At 36.6% G+C, this 25,286-nt stretch overlaps 1 protein-coding gene across 3 annotated transcripts in view; it reads right to left on the reverse strand.

Annotated features, from left to right (window-relative positions):
* Dync2h1 (dynein cytoplasmic 2 heavy chain 1) overlaps window positions 1-25,286 on the reverse strand; it is a 277,230-nt gene that overhangs the window by 39,698 nt on the left and 212,246 nt on the right. For all 3 annotated transcript variants that reach the window (XM_045144805.1, XM_004661895.3, XM_004661894.3), the window contains 2 exons: window positions 22,668-22,877; window positions 12,821-12,910 (listed from right to left, as the gene is read on the reverse strand). In XM_045144805.1, coding sequence (XP_045000740.1) covers window positions 12,821-12,910; window positions 22,668-22,877 — 300 coding nt within the window. The remainder of the gene's footprint in view (window positions 1-12,820; window positions 12,911-22,667; window positions 22,878-25,286) is intronic.

Consider the following 25,286-nt stretch of genomic DNA (forward strand, 5'->3'; position numbering starts at 1 on the left):
TTGTGGTACATTTACACATGGAATTCTGCTCATCTGTAAGAAAAAACATGATATAATAAAATTTGCAGAAAAATGGACAGAATTGGAACAGATCATACTCAGTAAACTCACACAATTACAGAAAGACAATCACCTCATGGTCTCAACTCAACTGTGGTTCCTAACCTGTACCTGCTCAAGTTGCTTACATACCTGATAGGCAACTTGAAGCCCAGATAAACAGGGATGGGAGAATTTAGGGGAAGGGGAAGGGGAAGGTGAGGAAAATAAGAGAAAACTAAACCCAAAATGAACTGGTACCAAAGAAACATTTATCCTTAAAGACAGACTAAAACATTGAACCCTCAACAGGGAGTATGGGGGGACCACCTGACAAGAAGGGCTCTGGTCAGGGTGGGATGAAGCCTAACCTTAGTGTTGGAAAGAAGTGACTGGAGTACAGAGTAACATCTTGACCACACCTTCCAAGGCTCAGGGTCTAATGCAGAAGAGGTGGTGGAAAGAATTAAGAGCCAACAGAAGGGTAGGAATCCTTACAATATGCTCCCTCCAGACATAAAATGGCCTGGATATCCATGGTCTCACGGTGCCTAACACTACCTACACAAGACTGTCATAAGAGGAGGAAAAGATCATGACATCAAAAGTAAAAGAGACTGATTGAGATGGGGAGTGGGTATGATGGAGACTGGAGTTTCAAAGGGGTAAGTGGGGAAGAGAGGGTATCACCATGGGGTATTTTTTATAATCATGGAAGTTGTTAATAAAAAAATTAAAAAATAATAAAAAAATTCTTTGGCACTGGCCTATAACTCTCAGTACCAGAAAGCAATTTCTATCCACTATGAGCTGTTCACTGGAAAGACCTACAAGGTTCCAAAAAACATGACAGGTTTCTGTCAAAGTACTTGATTACCCCACCTGAGGCAAAAGGTAAGACCATATTGCTGAAGACACCATATTCTGCCAGCACAAAACACAAAGAGACCTGGCTGGAATTCAAAAGACAGCCAGACCCCAGACATCCCATCTAGTGGTAGAAAGTGCTATATGAGGTACTGGAGGAAAGTGGTCAACAACGGTTCTAGCAACCAGGGGTTTAAGCTACTCAGAAGCAAACACCCTGACACTTTGTACACACCAATGCAATAGTAGCACACAGTTTTGGTGGGTAACCAATAGCTTTCTGATTGGCTGAGAGATTTGCTCAGTAGAAAGGAACCCATACCTGGAATTGGGAAACAGGTCAGAATCCTATGGAGACAAAGATTATGTTCTCCAGTGTCTAGCCTCCACCAGTCTTTGGCTAAAAGTGGGGCTACATCCATTAAATTCTCCCTAAATTAATACCGCTTTTCCCATTGAACCTATGCTGACTTCAGTCTCCACTGGAAAATCTGTTTTTCCCTTTTCAGAAGGAAGTGAAACCCAAGGAGATAAGCTACTACTCATACTTCAGCCAATCCCCAGCTGAAACCACAGATGAATTGGGGATATGAGCAAGAGTGCAGCTTCCATGGTGAGCTTGACAATCAGCACCAGAATGAAGGAGACAGATGCTGAGGATACTCAATATTTATCAAAGCAGATATCCAGAGGCTCCTTGGAGCTCATTACTGAAGTAGACTTAAAACATACCCACAAAGGCTCAGAGAATTTTGCAGAAGAGGGGTCAGAAACATTGTAAGAGCCACAGATTAGGACATCATGCACAGAGGCATTGAATCCTCCCCAAACTGACTTCTGCTCCCACAACACATAGCCCAGAACTCCATGAGGAATACTTGCAACTCCACTAAGAATGGACCCCCTGAGTGGAACTGGGGCAGGGACAAGGGAAAGGATGGTACCAATACATGATGTGTCCTTGCTATGTCCATAATTTAAAAAAAATATTTAAAATGGATATTGTATAAGCATAAGCACAAGATTCACAAAAATATGCAGTGAAATTATAAAATAAGCCAAAATGATAGTATGAATTTAAAATATAAAATCTTGGGCTGGAAAAATGGCTTGGTGGTTAAGGCATATGCCTGCAAAGCCAAAGGATCCCAGTTTGACCCTCCAGGACCCACATAAACCAGATGCACAAGGGGGTGCATGCATCTGGAGTTCTTTGAGTGGCTGAAGGCCCTGGAGTGCCCATTTTCTCTCTCTCTCTGCCTCTTTCTCTGAAATAAATAAATAAAATATATTAAAATATATAATCTGGGCTAGAGAGATGGCTTAGTGGTTAAGCGCTTGCCTGTGAAGCCTAAGGACCCCGGTTCAAGGCTCGGTTCCCCAGGTCCCACGTTAGCCAGATGCACAAGGGGGTGCATGCGTCTGGAGTTCCTTTGCAGAGGCTGGAAGCCCTGGCACGCCCATTCTCTCTCTCCCCCTCTATCTGTATTTCTCTCTGTGTCTGTCGCTCTCAAATAATAAATAAATAAAAAATGGACAAAAAGAAATTTTAAAGTATATAATCTTATCTGTAAAAGAAGAAATACCAGGAAAAAAAATGTGATGAAAAATTTTAAGAAGTTTAATTCAATCTTATCTAACATGGATAAAGGTGTAGCCACTTTCAATTCACTGGTGAAAATTCCACACCATTTGATCTAACAATATAAAATGTTTACATAAATATGTACAAAATATACCTGAACAAGAATATTTTACAAACATATGAGCAGAAAATTTATTTATGATGTGAACAGAAAAACAATTTTAATGCTCATAAGTGAAAGAATAATTAAAAAGGTTATGTATCTACTGAAAAATGTTACTCTGTCATTGAGAATAAAGTATGCTTATGTGTTATTGTAGAAGAAACAAATGTTATTAGTTATAAATAGTATATTAGAGACCATATGTATTATTTAATGTGTATGTAAATTTAAACCAAAATGGAAGACAGACAATTATGTAGATAGACAAATAAAATTCAATGACAAAGAGGCGAGGTCCTTAAAAAATGAAATATGAGTATTACAATATGGACAATGGATGGGGGGAAAATTTTAAAGTACATTTTTAATTGAAAAAAAACCCTCACATGCGTTTAGCCCTTCATGGTGTCAGCAAAAAATAACAAGAGCCAGAAAATTTGCAACATGGACAAAGATTTTATGTCTATGCTAACTAAATATGTCTATAAAATAGTTTGATAAGAAGTATCCAAATATTTCTAGTATTGGAACCATTTTCTTAAATAATTTATTTTTTCTCAGTGTAAATTAAAGAAATAAAATTATTATATGCTGATGCACATTTAACATTATTTCTAATATGGACAGACTAAAACCAAAATAGGCAAAATAACTAATTAAATTATGCTTAAAATTATTATTAAATTATGCTATACCATTAAAAAATTATATAGCCAATGCTTACAATGCAATCATTCAGACAGTAATCAGCCTCAATATCAACCTCACAGTACCTTGTACTGCCTACAATAGACTGTCATAATAGGAGGAAAAGATGATGATATCACAATAAAAGACTAATTTATAGAGAGAGGGGATGGATTTGTAAAGAGGAAAGTGGGGGAGGGGAGGGAATTATCATAGTTTATTGTCTATAATTATTGAAGCTGTCAATAAAAAAGTTAAAAAAAAAAAAACTGGCATTTGGCTGTGCATGGTGGTGCATGCCATTATCCCAGCACTCAGGAGGCAGAGGAAATAGGATCGCTTTGAGAGTTTTAGGACAGCTTGAGACTAGATAGTGAATTCTGGGTCACCTTGATCTAGACCCTATTTTGAAACACAAAACAAAAAAAATAACAAACAACTGGTATTTGAAGAACACTGAAGACTAATCTAGTTATCAGGTTGTAAAAATGTATAAACAACATGAACATAGGTAGAAACATTGAGTACACATGCAAATATTGGAGTAAAGTAAATAAAGCCCAATGGAGTAGTGCAAGCCTACAATCCCAGGAACTGCAGCACTAAGAAGGCTAATGAAGGAGAACTATAAGTTCGAGGGCCAGCCTGGGTTGCACAGTACATACTTGTCTCAAAACAAGAAAGAAAACTAACAAAATAATGTATTATTTCATCAGGCCTGGCCTTTAACATATCTTACTGTCTTCATTTTCCTGGAATAGTAATCATACAATTTGCAATGCAATGTATTAATAACTAGCAGGAATTTTGTTTACGTGTTAATGGATTATGTTCTTTGGAATAAATGTTCCTTGCAAATAACAAATAAGTTAAATAATAATTTTCAATGTGCCCTCTGATATATTCTTTCATCTTTTCTTTCAGTTTATTTAGTATAATTTAGAGGCTTTTGGGTCTGAGAACAAATTTATCCAGAACCAAAAGTTATTTTATCTTAAATCAAAACAAGTCCTACCAGCCACTGTCTTGACAGGGACTAAAGTAAACACTGAGACTCAGTAGCATGTTAACAGGCCTGTGTAGAACAAGTAGCTCAAATCAATGGAGGAACAGATGTTAAAAACTGCATCTCAACAACAAGGCACTTTACCAAGAAATATACTGGAATTAAATTATCTTCAAGAGATAGTGGTAATAATATTAGATTTCGCTACTTTTTAGTCTAAGTTTACCCTGACCCAAAACTTGGGTTTATAATATTATCATTCAAATCTGGTACATTAGGTTTGATAGTTACATTATTAGCCATAGGTAAGAAGTAAAAACATTACAACTTCTCTTACAGGTCTAATCAGTGGATTTTGAAAATGAGATGTAAACATTGTAATTCAAAACACAGCAATTGATTTGGAAGTTGATCAGGAAGTGCAATCCTACTATCCCAGCATTTAGGAGGTGGAGGCAGGAGTTCAAGTCCACCTTGGCTACACAATAAGTTTGAAGCCAGCCTAGGCTATGAGAGCCTGGTTCAAAATCAACCAACAAAATCAACCACTAAAAAAAGGTCATTAATTTGATTCCCAGAATTAGGTGTCTTAAAGATAATGCTTATTATAATATAATTTCATTTTAAGCTTTTATAAAGTGGTTTATAAAAAAATTGACAAGGTTATTGGTATAAATTATCAACAATTTTTGTTCACTTCATCTCTTGAAAACTTCTAGCTTATCTATACTATAGACCTTATATTCAAGATTCTTATTAAGAAAATACCTCAGTGAGGGAGTTCAGGGGATGGCTTGGTGAGGCTCTTGCTTGCAAATGAAAAACCTGAGTCTAGGTTCTCATTCAATTCTCCAGCACCCATGCAAAGCTGCTCATGGGATAAACCCACCTGTTTGCATTAGCAAGAGACCATGTCTCTAAGAAGGCGAAGCACAGACAACTTGTCTGACCACATACACATACATGTATACAAGTACGTTGTTTAAAAAAATTACTTATAATGAAAAGAAAATGCATTAGTGAACTATTTTCCTAAACTAAATTTGATGTATACAAGTCATTGACATTATTGGCAGTGTTTTACACAGACTCCTCCAGAATCTGCAGCAGCATAGTGTATTATAAACATATACATATGCAGCGAAATGTCCCTTTAAAGTGTGAGAGAGCATGCAAATGAACAATCAAGCTAGTGACTGCTTCCATTGCTTATGAAGAGACTTGTAGTTGTAAATAGTTAAAAGGTGAATACTATAGAAAATACATTAGAGACTGAAAAATCAGCAAGGGCTACACATTTGTCATTAACAGCAGAACAAACATGCAAATTGCTTGATTCAGGAATCTCTAGCATGCAATGTTTGTTCACAACTGTGCACTGTGTTTGCAGAAATAACGCCACAGTGTTTGATAGAACAGACTTCCTGATCATGGTGGAAACTGTCAACCACATGACATGCAAAACATTTTGCAGTTTTTTGTCATATACTAATAGGCCATGTTCGAAGATGTAAGAGAAGTCTCCAAATGTAAAACACAGCAACAAAGAAAAGATACACAAAGAACCTTCACACAGTCTGGCAAATGAGCACAAGAGCACAGCACATATGACTAACAATATCCTCCTTGTAGGGAAAGCTTTGTGTTGGCTGAACTCTGTTGAAACTACTATTTCACAAGTTGAAGTAGTTGTTGCATTTCTTTTACTGCAAAAATCCTTTTGTTATGTCTCAAGGAGCTGCTAAAATTGGTATGCCTAAGATGAAGGCAGCAATGCAGACAGAAATTCAGGAACTATTTTGTTAGCTTGAAAACCAATTATGTTACTATACTGGCACATTTCTAGAAACAAGATTAATGTTTTGCAAACAGTACCAACAGTATGCTTTGCTAGATGACTTCTATAAAACTGTAGATCACCAATGTATACTGTTCAGGGGTTCAGTGTGTCTGGTAGCTGACTGCAGGAAGGACTGACTAGACAATAGCCTTCTAGAATTACTGTCTCTATATATAACTTGATTCAGAAAAAAATTAAATATTATTGATAGAAGTAGATATTTACTTCATTCCTAAGTTCATTCTATGGTGGCAACATAAGTTTGGTTGTATGTTATTCTTAAATCCCAGGATTTCGGTCAAAATATATTTTTGATACAGCTCCAATGTTAGCATATAATTTATCTATGTCTGTGAATAAAATGTGATTTCTGTTTATTAGAATTTCTTGTTATCCGATTACTGGGTCTTTCCAGCACTTAGAATAAGGGCATAGTTAAAATTAATAGACAGAGTAAGTAAGGGAGCAAAAAATAGGAAAAATAATAATCAGAGTGAGAGATGTGATAAGCTTGACCTAAACTTTGGGACATCATAGTGTCTAGTACTTTGGATGACATGACTAGTCATGAGGACTGTTTCAAAAGAGGACTGGCAATCTGACTTTTGCTTCACCCAGACTATATGAGACTGATACATTATGAACCAACCAGAAAGCTGTGGTACACTTGGAAAACTGAGGCAGGAGGATGTCATGTTTGAGGACAACCTGAGATCCATAGAGGAGACCCTGTCTCCGAGCACCAGCCACAGCAGGGAGTAGTATAGAGACAACACTAGTGAGGGGGTCACTGCCTTAAGAATGACTTCCATCATGATTAGAGCATTAAGATGGTGAGAGAGATGAAAAATACATTCTGAACAGAAATAGAAAATTTTTTGACAAGTTGGATATTGGATGAGTGAGGAAAAGTCAAAAGTAATACCTTTTGCCTAAGCCTTAGGAGGGGTATGGTTGCCAATTACATTTTTATGGGATAACTGTGGCTAGAATACTATTTTTATAATTGGAAACTCAGTTTTGAATCTGTTAGTTTAAGATCTTTATTAAATAGGCAGATGGAAATATCAAACATGAACTATTTATGTCCTGAGTTAGGGCTAAGGATGACAGAAAGTGTGTATGTGTGTATGCGTGCGTGTGCATGGGGGATGCAGTCATGGTTCAGATGAGATTAAAAGTCATAGAACTGAGTTCTAGGGAACCCAAAACGGACAAGAAAAGCCAGTAAAGTAGACAAAGAAGAAAGCAGAAAAGAGTGGATCTGGTTTTCAGTGTGGGGAAAGTAGCATCACTTGAAAAGGCACTGATATTATCACCATATCTCTTGTGTTGTAGAAAGGACACTTCGTGTGATTTCTCTCATTTGCTACAGTTTTCATAAATATATAAATATTTTTATTTGGGGGGTTTCACTTTTCATATCTCTAAAATGCAGGGAGTACTATCTGCTTGCTAGGTTCCAATTAATAGAAGGTTATGTATGTACTCATACACTCTATGTATGACTGATATTCACTATGGGCTCAATTTTATAAGTCTCTTTTGATATCATTTAAAAAGTATAAAGCATATCTTATGTACTATGCTGAAACAAAAGGTGATTGAGAGCTAAGACTAAGGTAGTTAGCACATTTTACATCTGCAGACATAAGAGGAGCTATATAGATGAGCCTGGAAATATTTGATATCATATTTCCTAGATAATAGAAATCCAAGTCTAACTGCTTTGAGAACAGCCAGGTTTAGTTAAGAGAAAGAAACAACTATGGTTAGCACAAGTTAGACATGAAACAAGAGTAGTCCTCCTTGAAGTGGGTAATAGAAGTAAAACGTTATTTACAAGGCAGCCAAAGCAATCTATGGCTAAGGCGAAAGTTCCTTGGCAGACATGCTAGTGACAGCATGGTTGAACTCTACTAAAGACAAATAAGACAGAGAGCCCCAGGAAGGTGAAAGAATGAGGGAGGTAGAAAGTGCACACTGGCATGCTAATAGATAATGCACCACACAGGCTTCATTCAGGCCTCCTGCAATCCATGCAAAGAGGACCAATTTGGGTTAGTGAACAGCAGACATCAGTACCTCATTCTAGCCTAGGCTTCTTTTATTATCTGCTCATGGTACTGTAGTTCCTTTACTGCTGACTATAACTACTTGGTTTTCTGTCTCTACTAAGCTCTAAAGTTATTATATATGTCATGCTGCAGGATATTTATTAATAGACACACCTCTGTTTATTGTTTAGATCTTCCCAAGCTTCAGGATGGCCAACAGTTGATAAAAATAAATAAATAACACGATTCTGTTATAAGAATTCTGGGGCTGGAGAGATGGCTTAGCAGTTAAGCGCTTGCCTGTGAAGCCTGAGGACCCCAGTTTAAGGCTCGATTCTCCAGGACCCACGTTAGCCAGATGCACAAGGGGGCACACACATCTGGAGTTCGGTTTGCAGTGGCTGGAGGCCCTGGCGCACCTATTCTCTCTCTCTATCTGCCTCTTTCTCTCTATTTCTGTTGCTCTCAAATAAGTAAAAATAAACAAAAAAAAAAAGGTGTTTCTTCTTTAAAAAAAAAAAAAGAATTCTGCACCTCACTGTCTTAGCCACTAGCTTGAGTTGGGCCAAAAATTAGGTAGAATTAAAAGAAATGTTACTGTAAATATTAACAATATTAAACAAAAGAAGCTTAGTTTAAAAAATAGCCATTAAACTTGCTATAAAGACATAGCAAGCACCAGAAGAAATAACACCTTATTAGTTACTTTTGATCACTGTGAAGAACACGTGTCATAACTTGAGGAAAGATTGTATTCTGGTACATGGCTATAGAGAGCACAGACAATCATGACAGAGGGCATTGTAAGCAGCTCACATCAGGGTAGAAGGGAGCAAAGAAGTGAATTGCAGGAAGGGGTCAAGTGAGAGACAGTCCCAAGAGTACACCACCAGTGACCTACTCCTTCCAAGTAATCCATCTCTGACCTTCACCTCACTCCCAGTAATGCCACTGTATAGTAATCCACCCATACGTTACCTCACAGTTCTCATGATCTGTCTCAAGAAATGCTGAACATACCTAGAGCTGTGCTTTACTAGTCTTCTAGAAATTGTTTAATCCAATCACAATGACAATAAATATTAGCCTTGACAAAAGCATACTAAAGAAATATTCAGGAGTCTGTTTACCAACTGGGTCTAACTGGGTATGGGTGATGAAAATCTCTATACATTCTGGCTTGATGGAAATCAATCTGTGAGCTAGCAGTATTGAGCAAAAGTCACAGGTTGTGTGCCAAGGGATTCAGCTATGAGAATTGTTCTAAAACAGACAAAGAAACCAAGGCAAATTGTGATGCTGATTTACAGAGAAATGCAATGCACATGACCACCATAGAATCAGAATTCACTTCTGAGCTATGTTGCAAGGGGAGGGTGAGCAATGAAAATGAACAAAAGAAACTCAAATTTTATTTCAATATCAAAGTCAGAAAAAAAAATAAAGCAAAGAAGATTGTAATTTTAAGTTTCAGACTGTAAATAACCTCTCCAGATCATTCAACTATAAATTACTTTGCTCATTAATTTGTTCAACAGACAGTAGCCTAGGTATTGGAAACAATGGTATTAAAACAAAACTCATCTTTGCAGTATCTGAAGGATCATGCATATACATAGAGTGAACACCGTGCTGCCTGCAAGAATCTATGTGGCTGAGATCCTTGGGTACATGGAGGTTCTCTTGACTGCAGATTATCAGCCTTCAGAGTGAAAGCTTATGCAACCCAGTAGATAACAACTTTCCACATGGCAGGAAAACAAGGCAACTTGCCCATATAATTGTGTGTCCTTTGCCCTTAGTACCAAATGAATTTCCTAATAGTCTCATGACCTGGCCCTTCCTGCTCTTGAACCCCTTCCTTGTTGCTCTCTATGCTATTTTTAGTTATTTGAAACCACAGTACTTACTCTTGACTCTGGCCTACTATCTAGCCCATTCTTTCCTTTCCATACTGCCCAAACTAAGTTCTCAGGTTGACCTGAGACTGGGGACCCTGTCTAGGTTAAGTACTCCTATAGATTACACTACCATCATTGCTGTTGTTTATTAATATCTGCCTTTTCAGATAAACTGTAGGGTAGTTCTTGGGGAACCAGGTGCACTGCTATTTTGTTTAACAACCTACTTCCATCAGACTCACAGAATTTGGCACCAAGAACACATTAATCACACTGACGAATTTTAATTACTAAGATGAATGAATTTAAGGAATATAAACTTTATGATGTAGGAACTACATTTACTAACCACCATGTCTCCAGCACTTATAGGGCCTGGCATACAGTACCCATTTATCATGTTTTGATTAAGTAAATAAAGAAAATTCTTAAGCCTGATCAGTTGTACATATTTGCACAAAACTCTTGCAACAAATTAGTACTGCACATGAAATTCTCAGCAGCCTTTTTCTTTCCCCACCATGGGGCTCTGGGATCTGAAAACATAGCTGTATCTTTCCCAGGATGTTTGCATACACTTTGAAATCCCAAGATGTCATGTTCAATAATCCTCCCACATAGAATTCACCTTTCCCACCCAGGTCCCCATTCTTTCCTCCAACTCAGTAGCTATACTTCTCTCTGATGAATACAAGCTGCTTGGGATGTGTATCCAAAAGCAGCATCTGTGAAAGCTAGAAAACAACCAGGATCTTAGACAGATGGAAAGAAAAAACCCAAACATTAAATGTCAGCTAGGGGATCTATTTACAGCTGAAGAAAACACTAAGCCAAGAAAAAAAAAATACAAAATATATCCCCAAGCAGTGGTAGAAATAAGCAATATTACATATTCTCTTATTGGAAGGATGGAAAGTAAGCTATAATTAAGCTTGCAAGTTATTTTGAGAATTAGTTATCATTAAAATTAAGGCCAAATTTCAATAAAGCTTTTAAGAAAATAACACAGAAGAAAAGTGTTCCCTTTTGACAGTCACTATTCATTAGGCTATGGATGAATAACAATGTTATAAAAGCTGCAGCAACTCATGTATAATTATTTCAAAGGAGAGAATTTTGGTATCAACAATCTGTTTATCATAACAACCAGATAATTAAGTGTATTTAAGTATATATATAACATATACATATACATACCCATATGTATATATATATATACACACACACACACATATATACAGCAAGTTACACAAAAATCTTCAGAGCATCCTTATATTTTTCTAAGACTACTGATAAAGAATTTGTACTTCTTTTTTCCTCTCTTCCTTATTCCTTCCCCTTTTATTCTTTGGATATTTATAAACAGGCTGTGTCCAGGAATGTGCAGAACGGATGGAAAAGTAAGTAAATCAAATCAAAGACTCTACCTGGTTCTTCTCCACATTAATTTCAACTTCATCTTCATCCTACTGCTTTTTTCTCCAATAATGCTACAACCCCTTGGATTGGTTATAATTGAAAGCAAACACACATTCAAATGAATCCTGGTACCTTCAAAGGAGACATTTGTAGGAAGAGAAACTTATCAAGAAGAGAAAGATGAAAAGAAAGAAGAGTGAGGAGAGATGGACCCCCTAAAATGAGTCTCTGCAGAGATGAAAGCAGATGGAATCAGGTGCACAGGTACAGGGAAACATCTTCAACAGCAGGTCGGCCTCTGGTATATTAGCACCAAGAGGGATCAGAGTGGTTTTAGACAAATTTGTTTGAAGATGAGAGAGAGGATAGGAATTTTCCAGTACTCATATTTCATGACCTGAAGTTTCTCTGAAGAGGTTGTATGTGATGTTTATTGATGAATGGTAAGCATACTTCAGGAGAAAGGACTAACAGCAAAGTTAAATATGTGAATGTATGTGTGAATTACTAAAAAAAAAAAAAAAAAACACGGGATGGATGGAAAGTGATATGTTAAGGACACATCAAGTTAATCACATAAAAGAAGCTAATATAGTAAAGAAAGGTATTTGTTGCTGGGTGTGGTGGCATAAGCCTGCAATCTAGCCCTTAAAGACCTAGGCAGAGGACTGAGGTATGTCTGGACATGTAGCAAGACTTTGTCACAGCAAACACACACACAAATATACAGTTATTTGTAAAGCAGGCCCAAGATGCAGAGGGAGAAGGTAGTAAGACAGTGGGAAACCACAAAGGAAGAGGAAACTGCACCCATCCTGTCCATTTCCTAAAACCAACACTTTCTCCTGCTATGATATTCTTTATTAGATTAGCTTTCTCTACAGTTATGTAACTGGTTTGCTATAAGAAAAAGTATGATCAAATTTAGAATAAATGAAAGCATTTCATTACAAGAAAGTAGGTATTCCTTAAAGCAAAGAAGTCAGAGTTATAAACTAATTCTTGTTACTATCTGAAAAATCAATCTTTGCTATAAGTTTAGATTTTTCTCTGTACATAAAAATGATGAAAAGTTACAGTCAGCAAAAAGAACATACCCTTTTAAAATGCTATATAAAATAAAAATGACATAATAAAAAGAATGTATGGTATTCTACTTACAAAATCACATCGTTCTCAGTAGGTATGGGCATTTCAACATACTGCCGTATCAGCGGTCAGTCACATATCAGAGCTTCTACATAATGTAGTCTTACCTGAATTGCAAGAGTACGAGCTACAAGACCTCTAAGGTATTGCAGGGGATCTTCAGGGCCTTCCCACTTGCTCTGCCATGTGAGAGGACACTGCAATTTAAAAGAGTCAAATTAAGTTAACAAATACAATATCATATATATATATATATATATATATATATATATATATATATATACATATACATATATATACATATATACACACACACACACACACACATATATGATTTTCAACCTTAGAGATGAAGATACATCTGTTTTGTTTGACTTCATTAAAACTGGTGGATAATGAATAAATGTTTCTCTGACAGGACTGTTTAGATGTGAAATTTCCCAAAAGAATAAACAAAGGAACTCAAAGTAGTAGGCAAAAAGTCAGAGGCCACAGAGTTGGCTCAACAGTTAAAGGCACCTGCTTGCCTTTAAAGCCCACAGCTCAGGTTCAGTTCCCCAGTACCTACGTAAAGCAAGATGCCCAAGTTGGTGCATGAATGTGGAGTTTATTTGCAGTGGCAAGAGGCCCTGGCATGCCCATATTCACACACACACACACACACACACACACACACACACACACACACACTCTCTCTCTCACTCTCTCTCTCTCTCTCTCTCTCTCTCTCTCTCCCTCTCTCTCTCTCTCTCTCTCTCTCTCTCTGTCTCTCGCTCTCAAATAAATGAATAAAATATTTTTTAAAGTCAACCATGTTTTCTTGAAAGAGTAGTTGGTACAGAATGAACTCAAATTAAAATTTAACAATTCACTATAGAATTCCTCAAGGTAGCGAGTCCTTGGTTATTACAGAATTTCTTCAAACTATGTATATATCTGCATAATTATAAACTTATCTACAAAATTACATTGAGTTTTATGGTACAAACAGCAGAAAGTAAATCCAAGTAAGTTCTCTAAATTAAACTTAATATATAAAACAACTATAATAGCTCTTTTATAAAAAGTATTTTTCTAATAGATGAACTATAAATTGGTATTTGCCATTAATAAATTTTTTACTTTATGAGTATTCTATAAGTATATATTCACTATAACACCCACTGTGAGGACCTTCTGCACTTTCCACAAATTTCATAAATATCATCAAACTTTCTAGTATTTTATTTTCCTGAAGTATGGCAATAACAAAACTTCAGTTTCATAGCCTCAGCCACAATCTGAATATTACATATTAGAAACAACACCAATTATTGATAATGTAATAGATATTGGAATTGTATAAAATTCAAACCTAATAGTAAAAAGGGGCCTAAAAAAGCATCAAATACAACCATGTTAGAGGAATCTAACAGGCCTTCTCCTAACTAAGTGCCAGAACCAATACGAGCAGATATGGCAATAAACCAAAGGTATCAGAAAGAACAAACCAAGACTAGAACAGGAAGGAGAAAGATGGTGAATACTGTAGCTGAAATAAACGTAATAGAGACTAAAAATTTAAACATAAAGAGTCGGCATTTTGAAAAGGCAAAATTAACAAATAACTTCATTAGATTAACCAAAAACAAAAACAAAAAAGGCATAAAAATCAGATGTGAAAAAAGAAAGAATAGCTAATATCACAAAAATGCAAGTTGTAGGCTATTATGAGTCAACAAATTGAGAACTCCAGAAGAAATGGCTAAATTTCTGGACACATTAAGCTTCTCAAAAATGAATCATGAAAGGGCTGGAGAGATGGCTTAGCGGTTAAGCGCTTGCCTGTGAAGCCTAACGACCCCGGTTCAAGGCTCGGTTCCCCAGGTCCCACATTAGCCAGATGCACAAGGGGGCGCACGCGTCTGGAGTTCGTTTGCAGAGGCTGGAGGCCCTGGCGCGCCCATTCTCTCTCTCTCCCTCTATCTGTCTTTCTCTCTGTGTCTGTCACTCTTAAATAAATAAATAAATAAAAATAAAAAAAAAAGAATCATGAAAGCATAGTAAAATTAAGAGACCAGCAATTAATGAGACTGAATCAGTCATAAAATCAGTCTTTCATGCTGAGCTATATAAGACTTTGAAGGAGGAACTAACACTGGAGCCAGTGATGTAGCTCAGTGGTAGACAGCTTGCCTGGCATGAAGACCCCCAGATTCAATTCTGGGCACAAAATTCAAAACAAAACTGCTGAGTATGGTGGCACACCTGTAAACCCAGCACTTGGGAGGTGGAAGCAGGACAATGGAGAGCCCAAGGTCATCCTTCCTCTACTACATAGGAAGTTTAAGTTAAGGCCTGCCTAAAATGTTTGGAACTCCACCTCAAAACAAAATGGAGTATGCATCTGCACATGCATGAATGTGTGTGTGCGTGCACACACACACACCAGTTCTCTACAAAGTATTCCACACTCATAAAAGGGAGGGAAACCTTCCCAACACATTCAACAAGGTCAGCTTTATCATTACCAAGACAAGACACCAATACAACAACAACAAAAGAAACCTGCAGTTCAATGTCTCTGATAACAAAATACTAACAAACTAAACTCAACAGCATTCTATACAGATTATATATGATATGGATATGAAAAGTGAGATTTATCCAAAGGATGCAAGGCTGTTTCAATATGTACAAATTAGTAAATGTAATACATTAAATAAGTAGAATTAAAAACAAAAATAAAATATTTTCTTTTAAAAAAGGATTGGGGGTATGGCTCAGCAGTTAAGGTACTACAAAGCCTAAGGACCCAAGTTTGATTCCTCAGTACTCACATAAAGCCAGATGCACAAAGTAGCCAGTGTGCCCATTCTATTTCTTACTCTATCTGGCTGTTTCTCTCTCACACTCTCTTAAATAAATTAATTAAATAGTTTTAAAATCAACAGACAATGATCTAGTAGATATAAAAAGTTGCATTAAATTCAGTATCTTTTCATAATAAAAATGAGCCAGTCATGGTGGCACATATCTTTAATCACAGCACTGGGGAGGCAGAGTTAGGAGGATTGCTAAGAGTTTGAGGCCACCCTGACACTACATAGTGAATTCCAGGTCAGCATGAGCTAGAATGAGACCCTACCTCAATAAACAAAACAAAATAATCAACAAACTATAAAAGGAATATACCTCACTTACTAAAGGTTACATATAATAAACTATAGCCAACATCATACAGAACCATGAAAAGCTAAAATAATTGTCCCTAAGACAGAAATTTCTATTTTCACAACCTGTATTTAACAGAACATTGGAAGATGTAACCACAGTAATGACACAAAAATTTAAGTAAAGATAATCTATATCCTGAAGAATGAAAGAGACCAGAAACTCTGAACATATACAAAACTCAGATCAAAATGAACAAAAGACTTAAAATGTAAGGTCTGAAACTATGAAAATGCAAGAAGCAAACATAGGGGGAACATTTCAAGACATCCGTGTAGGCTTTCAAGGATTCCAGATGCAAAGGAAAAAGAAAAAAGAAAAACAGGCAATAAGGACCCAGGTTTGATTCCTCAGTACCCATGTAATGCCAGACGCACAAAGTGGCACATGCGTCTGGAGTTGTTTGCTAAAGGTCCTGGAGTGCTCATATTCTCTCTCTCTGCCCCCTGTCAAATAAACAAATAAATATTTTTTTAAAAAATGTAGAGCTAGAGAGATGGCTTAGCAGTTAAGGTGCTTGCCTGCAAAGCCAAAGGACGAAGGTTCAATTCCCCTGGACCCATATAAGCCAGAGGCACAAGGTGCAGCATGTGTCTGGAGTTCGTCTGCAGTGGCTGGAGGCTTTGGCATGCCTGTTCTTTCTCTCAGCCTATCTGCCCTTGTCTCCCCCTCTCTCAAATAAATAAATAAAAATTTTAAACTTGGGCTGGAGAGATGGCTTAGCGGTTAAGCGCTTGCCTGTGAAGCCTAAGGACCCCGGTCCGAAGCTCGGTTCCCCAGGTCCCACGTTAGCCAGATGCACAAGGGGGTGCACGCATCTGGAGTTCGTTTGCAGAGGCTGGAAGCCCTGGCGCACCCATTCTCTCTCTCTCCCTCTATCTGTCTTTCTCTCTGTGTCTGTCGCTCTCAAATAAATAAATAAAAAATTTAAAAAAAAAATTTTAAACTTACAAAGCAGAAAAACTGGATGAGTTCAAACTGAGATGCTAAAGCAGGCGAAGACAACAATCAGCAGAAAATGCAATGGCCAGGAGGGTGGGAGAAAGCAAACTATGCATCCAACAGAGATCAGTATCCACAACACACAAGGAACTAAAAACAAAAATGTCTGTTTAAGAGATGAGCATGGGGGCTGGAGAGATGGCATAATGGTTAAGGCACTTGTCTGCAAAGCCTAAGGACCCAGGTTGCAGTCCCCAGATTCCATGTAAGGCAGATGCACAAGGTGGCACATGCATTTAGAGTTTGCAGTGGCTAGAGGCCCTGGTGTGCCTATTCTCTCTATCTGCCCCCCTCAAATAAATAGAACATGTATCTAAAGCATATGAAATAAGCATGTCAAAGAGACGTCTTACTATTCAGAATAGCCCAAATATGACTATATAAAATCTACGTATATTCACATATATGTATAAACACACACACACACACACACACACACACACACACACACACATAATTATTTAGCCTTATAAAAGAATTCCATTATTTGTGGCAACATGGCTACAATTTAAGGATTTTTATATTGAATGAAATAAACCAGGCTGGAAAGATAAAATAATATAGCACATGTTCCACCTCATATGTAGAAATTTAAGATTGATTTGATAGGAGGGTAGAGTAGAATAGTACTAGTTAGAGATAAAGAGAGCAGAGGTGGGAGTGGGACATTAGTTTACTGGTACCAAAATACAGTTACACATCGGAGGAATCAATTTTAATATTTCATAGTACAGCAACATTTTCACAAATTATTATATATTATCAGTAAAGAATGAGTTTTAAGGATACCAACACAAAGAATACTAAGTTTGCCAGCTATTATTGCCAGAAGCACAAACCAGACAATAGTCTGGTTTAAAAAGCATACTTTTAAAATAAAAACAATAACTTTCCCATAGACTATATATGTTTATGTGAACATTTACTTAAACTCTTATAAAGGCTCTTTGAAATTTGATATATAATTCCAAATTAAGTATATATTTTTGAATACTTTAACTTGTATAGAGCAGATTCAAAATATAACCTAAAATTATTGACAATATATTCACTCTCAGAATTTTTCTACTTTCCCTTCATAATTCGACCCCATATATTGCTGTACTTTAAAGACTATTGCTATTAAAAAGACATGACACAGAGTGTATGAAAACAAAATCCTGGTCTGGCAGAGATCTTATCTTCTAAGTATCCTGAAATTATATAATAAAGCTATTTATGTATTTATGCAAAAATTATATAATAAAGCTATTTATGTATGTTTTATGTACTTATGCAAGTTGAAGAGTATATCCCTTTCATTTAGACTTTAAAGGTTTAGTTATCTAAAAAATAATTAAAAGCAAGTGGTTTGGGATTTACTTTAAAAGAACTTGGGATTCATGAGCAATTTTTGCTATATTTCTTGGTACACTCTGGTTTAAAAAAAAAAAACTAAAAAGCTGTTTAGTGTTACCAAACTGTGTATGACAATAAGCTCAATGACTGCCTAATAATATAAGCTGGTTTTAAAAAGGAGTTAATTAAAAAAAAAATTTCTTTGAGGTAGAGTTTCACTCTAGTCCAGGTTGACCTGGATTTCACTATGTAGTCTCAGAGTGGTCTCGAACTCATGGCAATCCTCCTACCTCTGCCTCCCAAGTGCTGGGATTAAAGGCATGTGCCACCACACCCAGCTAAAATGTTGTTGGTTTTTTTTTTTTAATGCAAACAATTTAATTCTAAGACAATCTTAATCTCTTGTCATTGTTAAGGAGTGATAAATAATTTGGCATGCTTTCTTTTTAACTTTGTTATATCTTAAAGTAATGATTTAAAGCCTGAGTCTAACATGTAAGAGTAATGGTATTAATATTCTGTTAGCAAAGTAGAAGTATACTTTTTAAATACAAACAACAAAGCATTCACCAATCATCGGTAGCTATCCAGGAAATTAAAGTCGTAATTCTTTGCAAGAAAATTCTTGCTCCAATTGTGGCTGGTACACAGAAGAAAATGTCAAGTACCATTTAAGTTACATTAAGTAAGATCACATAGTACAAAGCTTGTCATATTTAATGTAATGCAAGTTAGTTTTTTTCTAAAATACATGCAAGATGCAGTAGTAACTTTTTTGTTTGTTGGAATTCAATGATTTGGTCTTAGTGAATAACTAACCTAGTCTCAGATGAATTTTATCAAATATCCTAATCCATCTCCAAAAATACTATATTGTTCAATTGAAGTGTTCTGTGTAAAACCCATTTTTCATTCTTTGAAAGAATTTTAGCCAACTTATTTTCATTTAAATATTGAAAATAAACAGTGATACAGAATAAGGTTTTATTTCCTAATTCATAACATAATATAGAATACTTAATAGTAACTGCATGTTGAGATAATCTGCAGTCCACAAAAACGTATTTTAACTAAGAATTCAGCAATCTGACTCATTTGATATGGCTGTTGCTATGTCAAATAAGGAAGCACTTAGCAGACCTTAACTGTTAAGGAAAAGAAAAAGACATTAAGAACTGAAAATTTACTACTTATAAAATAGTTCACTCTTAATCATGGAAAACATTTCATATAATTAAGCCCCTTTAATTCTTTACCATTCAAAAATGATCTAAGCTAAAACATGTGAGATTACCATCACAAAGTTATTTAATTATTCATTAATTTCAGCTGTTTGAGCCATATGTCTCCCAAATGGTTAACAGTAGAAGCAAAATAAGCATTGAAGTTAGGAGGGGTTAGAGACACCCCTGCTATTCTATATCTCCAGGAATCTGAAAGGAGACCATGGCAGTGGCTGCAGGGAGAGTCAACAGTGAATAGTAAGCTCATCAGTTGAAATCAAAACACAGAACTTGAGATCTATAAACAAAGAATTGAGTCCAAACACTTTGTACTACATAAAAGCAATGGGAAAAGTTGGAAAATCCCCTATAGTACAGTGTGGTGGTTTGAATAGATGGCCCCCAATATATTCAGTTTTTGATTTGCTTGTAGTTTGCATGTGCAGCCACCTGGCTGGAAGCAGTGTCACTGGGTGGGATCTTAAGGTATGGTGGTGGGTTTCAGATTTCAATCTAAAGATATGCAAGGTGTGCCTAGCAGAAGTTCCTGAAGTATGCTGTGCTGTGTAGCTTTTGGCTTGTGCTTCTCTCTCTCTCTGCTTGGACTTGTGAAGGCAGGCCAGCTCCTTTGGCCATTATGGAACTTCCCCTGGATCTGTGAGTTTCAATAAACATTTCTTCCTCCATAACTGTGCCTGATCTGGAAGTTCATCCCAGTGAACCTGAAGCTGTCTGCTACATACAGCTTAAGCAAAACTCAGTGTGGGTCACTATCTCTCTCATATTTCCTCCTACCCCCCCCCACTTTTCTCCAAGAATAAGGGGCTCTGTGGGAGGGCAGAACGAAAAGAGAAGGTGATGGGAGTTGATTATGATCAAAACACATTATGTTCATGTATTAAAAATTGTCAATAAATAACAATGTTTTTAGAAAAAAAAAGAGAACACCAAAGTCTCAAGCTCCAGAGATACAACCTGGATCTCTAAAACATTAAAATATAAAATGGGAGATCTGAATCCTCACAGCAAGCAAGTGCTGGTGAAGGACTCCCTGAAGGTGCAGGCTTGCTCTGGTGCCTTGGCAGGAATTCTCTGGAAAGGTCCAACAGGCAAGCCATTTGGAGGGTGAAGAGAACCCTGTGAACTTAATTTTTTTTAATATATTTTATTTATTTACTTATTTGAGACAGAGAGACAGAGGCAGAGGGAAGTGGAAAGAATGGGCATACCAGGGCCTCCAGGCACTGCAAATGAACTCCAAACTCCAGATACATGCGCCCACCCCCTTGTGCATATGGCTTACGTGGGTCCTGGAGACCAGGATCGTTTGGCTTTGCAGGCAAATGCCTTAACCGCTAAGCCATCTCTCCAGACCCTAATTTTTTTTTCTATCTAGAAGCTCCCCCGTCTCTACTGGTTAAGCAAGTATTCACTCTAAGAGTCTGTACACCCAGGAAACTAGTTGTGACTAAGACCAAGATTCTTGGGCACAAGTTTACTTTTCCAAACCCTCTTCTTTTTATTACTCAATTATTAATACATTTACTTTGCTTTATACCCTCCAAGTGGAAGAGTGCATTAAGCCCTTCAGAGAAGGCTGCCTACTAAGGAGATCCATATAAAATTGGAAGAGAGCTGGGTCTGGGGTTGCATGCCTTTAATCCCAGCACTTGGGAAGCAGAAGCAGGAGAACCAATGTGAGTTCAAAGCCACCCTGAGACTACATAGTAAATTCCAGGTCAGCTTCAGCCATAGTGAAACCCTACCTTGATAAACCAGTAAATAAATAAAATAAAATTGGAAGAGGAACTCAATAAAACAGATACACACATTGTAACACAGAAACACATATACACACACACACACATACATACATACATGAAAAAAATCAAGGATCTAGGGGGCTGAGGAGATGGCTCAGTAGGTAGGAGGAGTAATGGCCACACAAGTGTGAGTACTGAGAAGGCCTGATTTGCCCTGAGTTGAATTTCCCTGCACCCATGTACACATCTGGCTGTGGTCATGCACATCTGTAACTATAGTCCTGTGGGAAGCAGAAACCAGGGCTCAGTGGTCCTGCAGCCTGATGAAAAGTGCCAGCATTGTGATCAGTGAGAACTGCATTTCAAGAAAACAACTGTGTGAGCACTAAAAGTGGGCGCCAAGCATTCTGATTTGGCCTCAGCACCCATGTGCACAGGTACATACACCCCCCCACACACACACACCACATACTACAGACATTCACATACACAAGCCAAAAAAAAAAAAAAAAAAAGGCAAGCCAAGGTGACTCCTCCAAAAGCTGATAGCTCCTCACTAACTAAAATGGCTAACAGCTTCAAAAGTTTAATTTTAAAAATAGTTAAAGAACTTAAAGGAGGTTCTGTTAAAGAAATAAATGAAGTAGGGAAGTCCATTTTAGATTACTTCAGAAACTCATCAACTTGGATGAGAAATTCAGAAAAGAGGTAGAGATTCAAAGGGGGGGGAGTGGCAAGGAAGAGTAGAAACCTTGAAAATATAAAGGTAAACAAATTCAAAAACTCAGTGAACAGTATGATGATATAGTAGAGATATCAGAAAACAATATGAGGAATTGAAGACAAGGCTCAGAAATCAGTAATTTAAATAGAAATATAAGCATTTGTTACAAATTTTTAGAACCATGGGATATGAGAAGGAAACCAAACAAAAATCCATAGGGTGTTGATAAAATAGAAGTTGAAAGAACAGAAAAGCTATAAAATTAAATACTAGCAAAAATTTCCAAATACAGGGAAAGACATGAACCTTCAAGACAGGAGGCATTTAGAATCCCAAGTAGACATGGCTAGACATGAATATCGCCTCATCATACTGAAGTTAAATATTAAGACTAAAACTAAAGAATGAACAAAGGCACAGGAAAGAAGCGCCAAGGTAGAGACACAAAGATCGATAATGTAAACTGCGATCCTGATGACAGTATAGGCCCCTCTGAATCAAGTTGATTTACTGATAGCTAACACACTGGCCTCTTCAAATGTTAGCCCTTGAGCCAGTTAATACCTATATCTTCAGTCATGTTTTCTTCAGTTTTCTGACATGATTATCTTAAGATCCCAAATAAATACATGCATGAAGAAAGATCAGCTTTTATAATGAGACAAAAGCATATATACTTAGCATGGCTTACCTTTTGGTTCAATAAAGCACTTGCCAGTTTTTGCACTTCTGAAGTCAGTAAAGTAGTTCCTCTGATGACTTTGCTGAGAGCAGCAAGAGACTGATGAACACTCTGTACTAAACGAATGGCATTGAATTGCTCAAGAATGATGAAGGATAATATTGGAGATCCCTGTCGATCATTAGGAGGAAACACTTTCTGATGAATCAGGTTTGAATTCTAAAAGGAAGATATCATATTTACTGAAAAGCAACACAAATCACTGATATGTTAAAACAATACAAAAGTTATTTAAAACATTTTATGAGTTCTATGTTGTCTTAAAATTATTTGGGGGTACTGAGGAGATGACTTAGTGATTACAGTGTTTGCCTATGAAGCCAAAGGTCCCAGTTTCAATTCCCCAGGACCCATGTAAGCCAGATGCACAAGGGGGCTCATGTGTCTGGAGTTCATTTACAATAACTGAATGCCCTAGCACACCCATTTTCTCTCTCTCATAAATTATGTATAGAGATATATTTTTAAATATATTTTATTTATTTATTTGAGAGAGAGAGAGAAAGAAAGAAGGAGAGAGGGAGGGAGAATGAGAATGGGCACACCAGGACATCTAGCCACTGGAAACAAACTCTAGATTCATGTGCTCCCTTGTGCATTTGGCTCTTGTGGGTCCTGGAGAATCGAACCGGATCCTTTGGCTTTGCAGGCAAACACCTTAAGTGCTAAGCCATCTCTCCAGCCCATCAAATATAAATATAAATATATATATATATATATATATATATATATACACACACACACATACATACACACACACACACACACACACATATATTTGATGGGCTGGAGAGATGGTTTAGCAATTAAGGCGCTTGCCTGCAAAACCTAAGGACCCAGGTTTGATTCCCTAGTACCCATATAAACGAGATGCAAAAGGTGGCACAAGCATATGGAGTTCATTTGCAATGGCTGGAGGCCCTGTTGTGCCCATTCTCTCTCTATCTGCCTCCTTCTCCCTCACCCAAGTAAATAAATAAACAAAAATTTAAAAATTATTTTTGAACTGGGCATGGTGGTGCACATCTTTAATCCCAGCATTCAGGCAAGGCCACTCTGAGACTCCATAATGAATTCCAGCAGCCTGGGCAAGAGTAAAAACTCTACCTTGAAAAACTATATATATATACACACACATACATACACACATATATATATATACACACACACACATACATACATATACATATACATATACATATACATATACATATACATATACATATATATACATATATATATATATATATTCTTGTTACTATCTATATATATATATATATATATATATATATATATATATATATTGTTGATAAAAACACAGAACTATAAATCTTCAGGATGAGGACTAAGAATGGAAAGAATCTAACAGAAAAGCAGTAGTCAGTACAACAGGAGGAAAGTGGAAAAACTGCTATTTACAATCAATACAGGGAGCAACTCTACTGTGACAAAGAACAGACAGGATCATACTCTAAAAATAAGATGTGAAGACAGACATTTATCTTAATTTGAAAACAACTGCCTATGCGGGAAAGGCACATCAAACATGCTTGAGACCAATCAATATTCTATTTCAGTATTTTTATATGAATACTTTAACAGAGATAAATATGTTATATGGTACACAGAAATTTGTATTTCAATTTCCAAAAAACAGGAATTCTCATTTTAACAAGCTTGCATGAGTAACAGAAATAAAAAGTATTTTTGATAGTATTAAAGAGTCAAATAAAACTCAGGAGATAGCGCTGGAAAGTCCAGTGGGTTTTTTTTTTTATTATAATCCACTTTCTCTCTCTCTCTCTCTCTCTCTCTCTCTCTCTCACACACACACACACACACGCACAGCACAAATGTTTTGCGTTTGTGTGCATGCATATGTGGAAGTGAGACTGAAACTGGATATCTTCCTCAGTTACTCTTCATTTTACTTTTGAGACAGGATCTTGTACTTAACCTAAACCTCACCAATTCAGCTAGATAAGCTATTCCAGAAAGCTATAGAGAGTCTCCTGTCTCTGCATCCTAAACAATAGGATTACAAGTGTCTGCAACAGCCAGCAATTTTACAAGTGTCCCGAGGATCTGAACTCAGGTACTTACACTTGTGTGACAAACACTCTGCCCACTGACTATCTCCACAGCCCTCTTCTATTTATTCTTCACTACAATGTAAGTCCTTTCTTCTTGCTCCACTGATTGCCGTATTCACATGGACTACAACAGTATCTTCCCTGGTTCATACACTTAGTATCATAAATAACATATGATGATCTGACATGATTACTGCTATTAAATAAATTTTATGGTATACAATCATTCCTGAAATATGGGTTTTTTTTGTATTATTGCAATCCCAATATTAATGCTGAAGAAATCATTTTGCACGAGTATGTAAGTGTACATAAATGTACATAGTTCCATAAGTCAGTAAAAAAAAAAAAACAACTAAAAACTGAATCCAGAGGACAGCGAGATCTAATACTAAAAAATTTATTAGAATTACCTATTTGGACCAGATCATGCAATAAATAATAAATATAAGTCATATCTAATTCAGCTAAGTGA

This window comes from Jaculus jaculus, chromosome 3 (assembly GCF_020740685.1).
Source record: "Jaculus jaculus isolate mJacJac1 chromosome 3, mJacJac1.mat.Y.cur, whole genome shotgun sequence".
Taxonomy (NCBI): Eukaryota; Metazoa; Chordata; class Mammalia; order Rodentia; family Dipodidae; genus Jaculus; species Jaculus jaculus.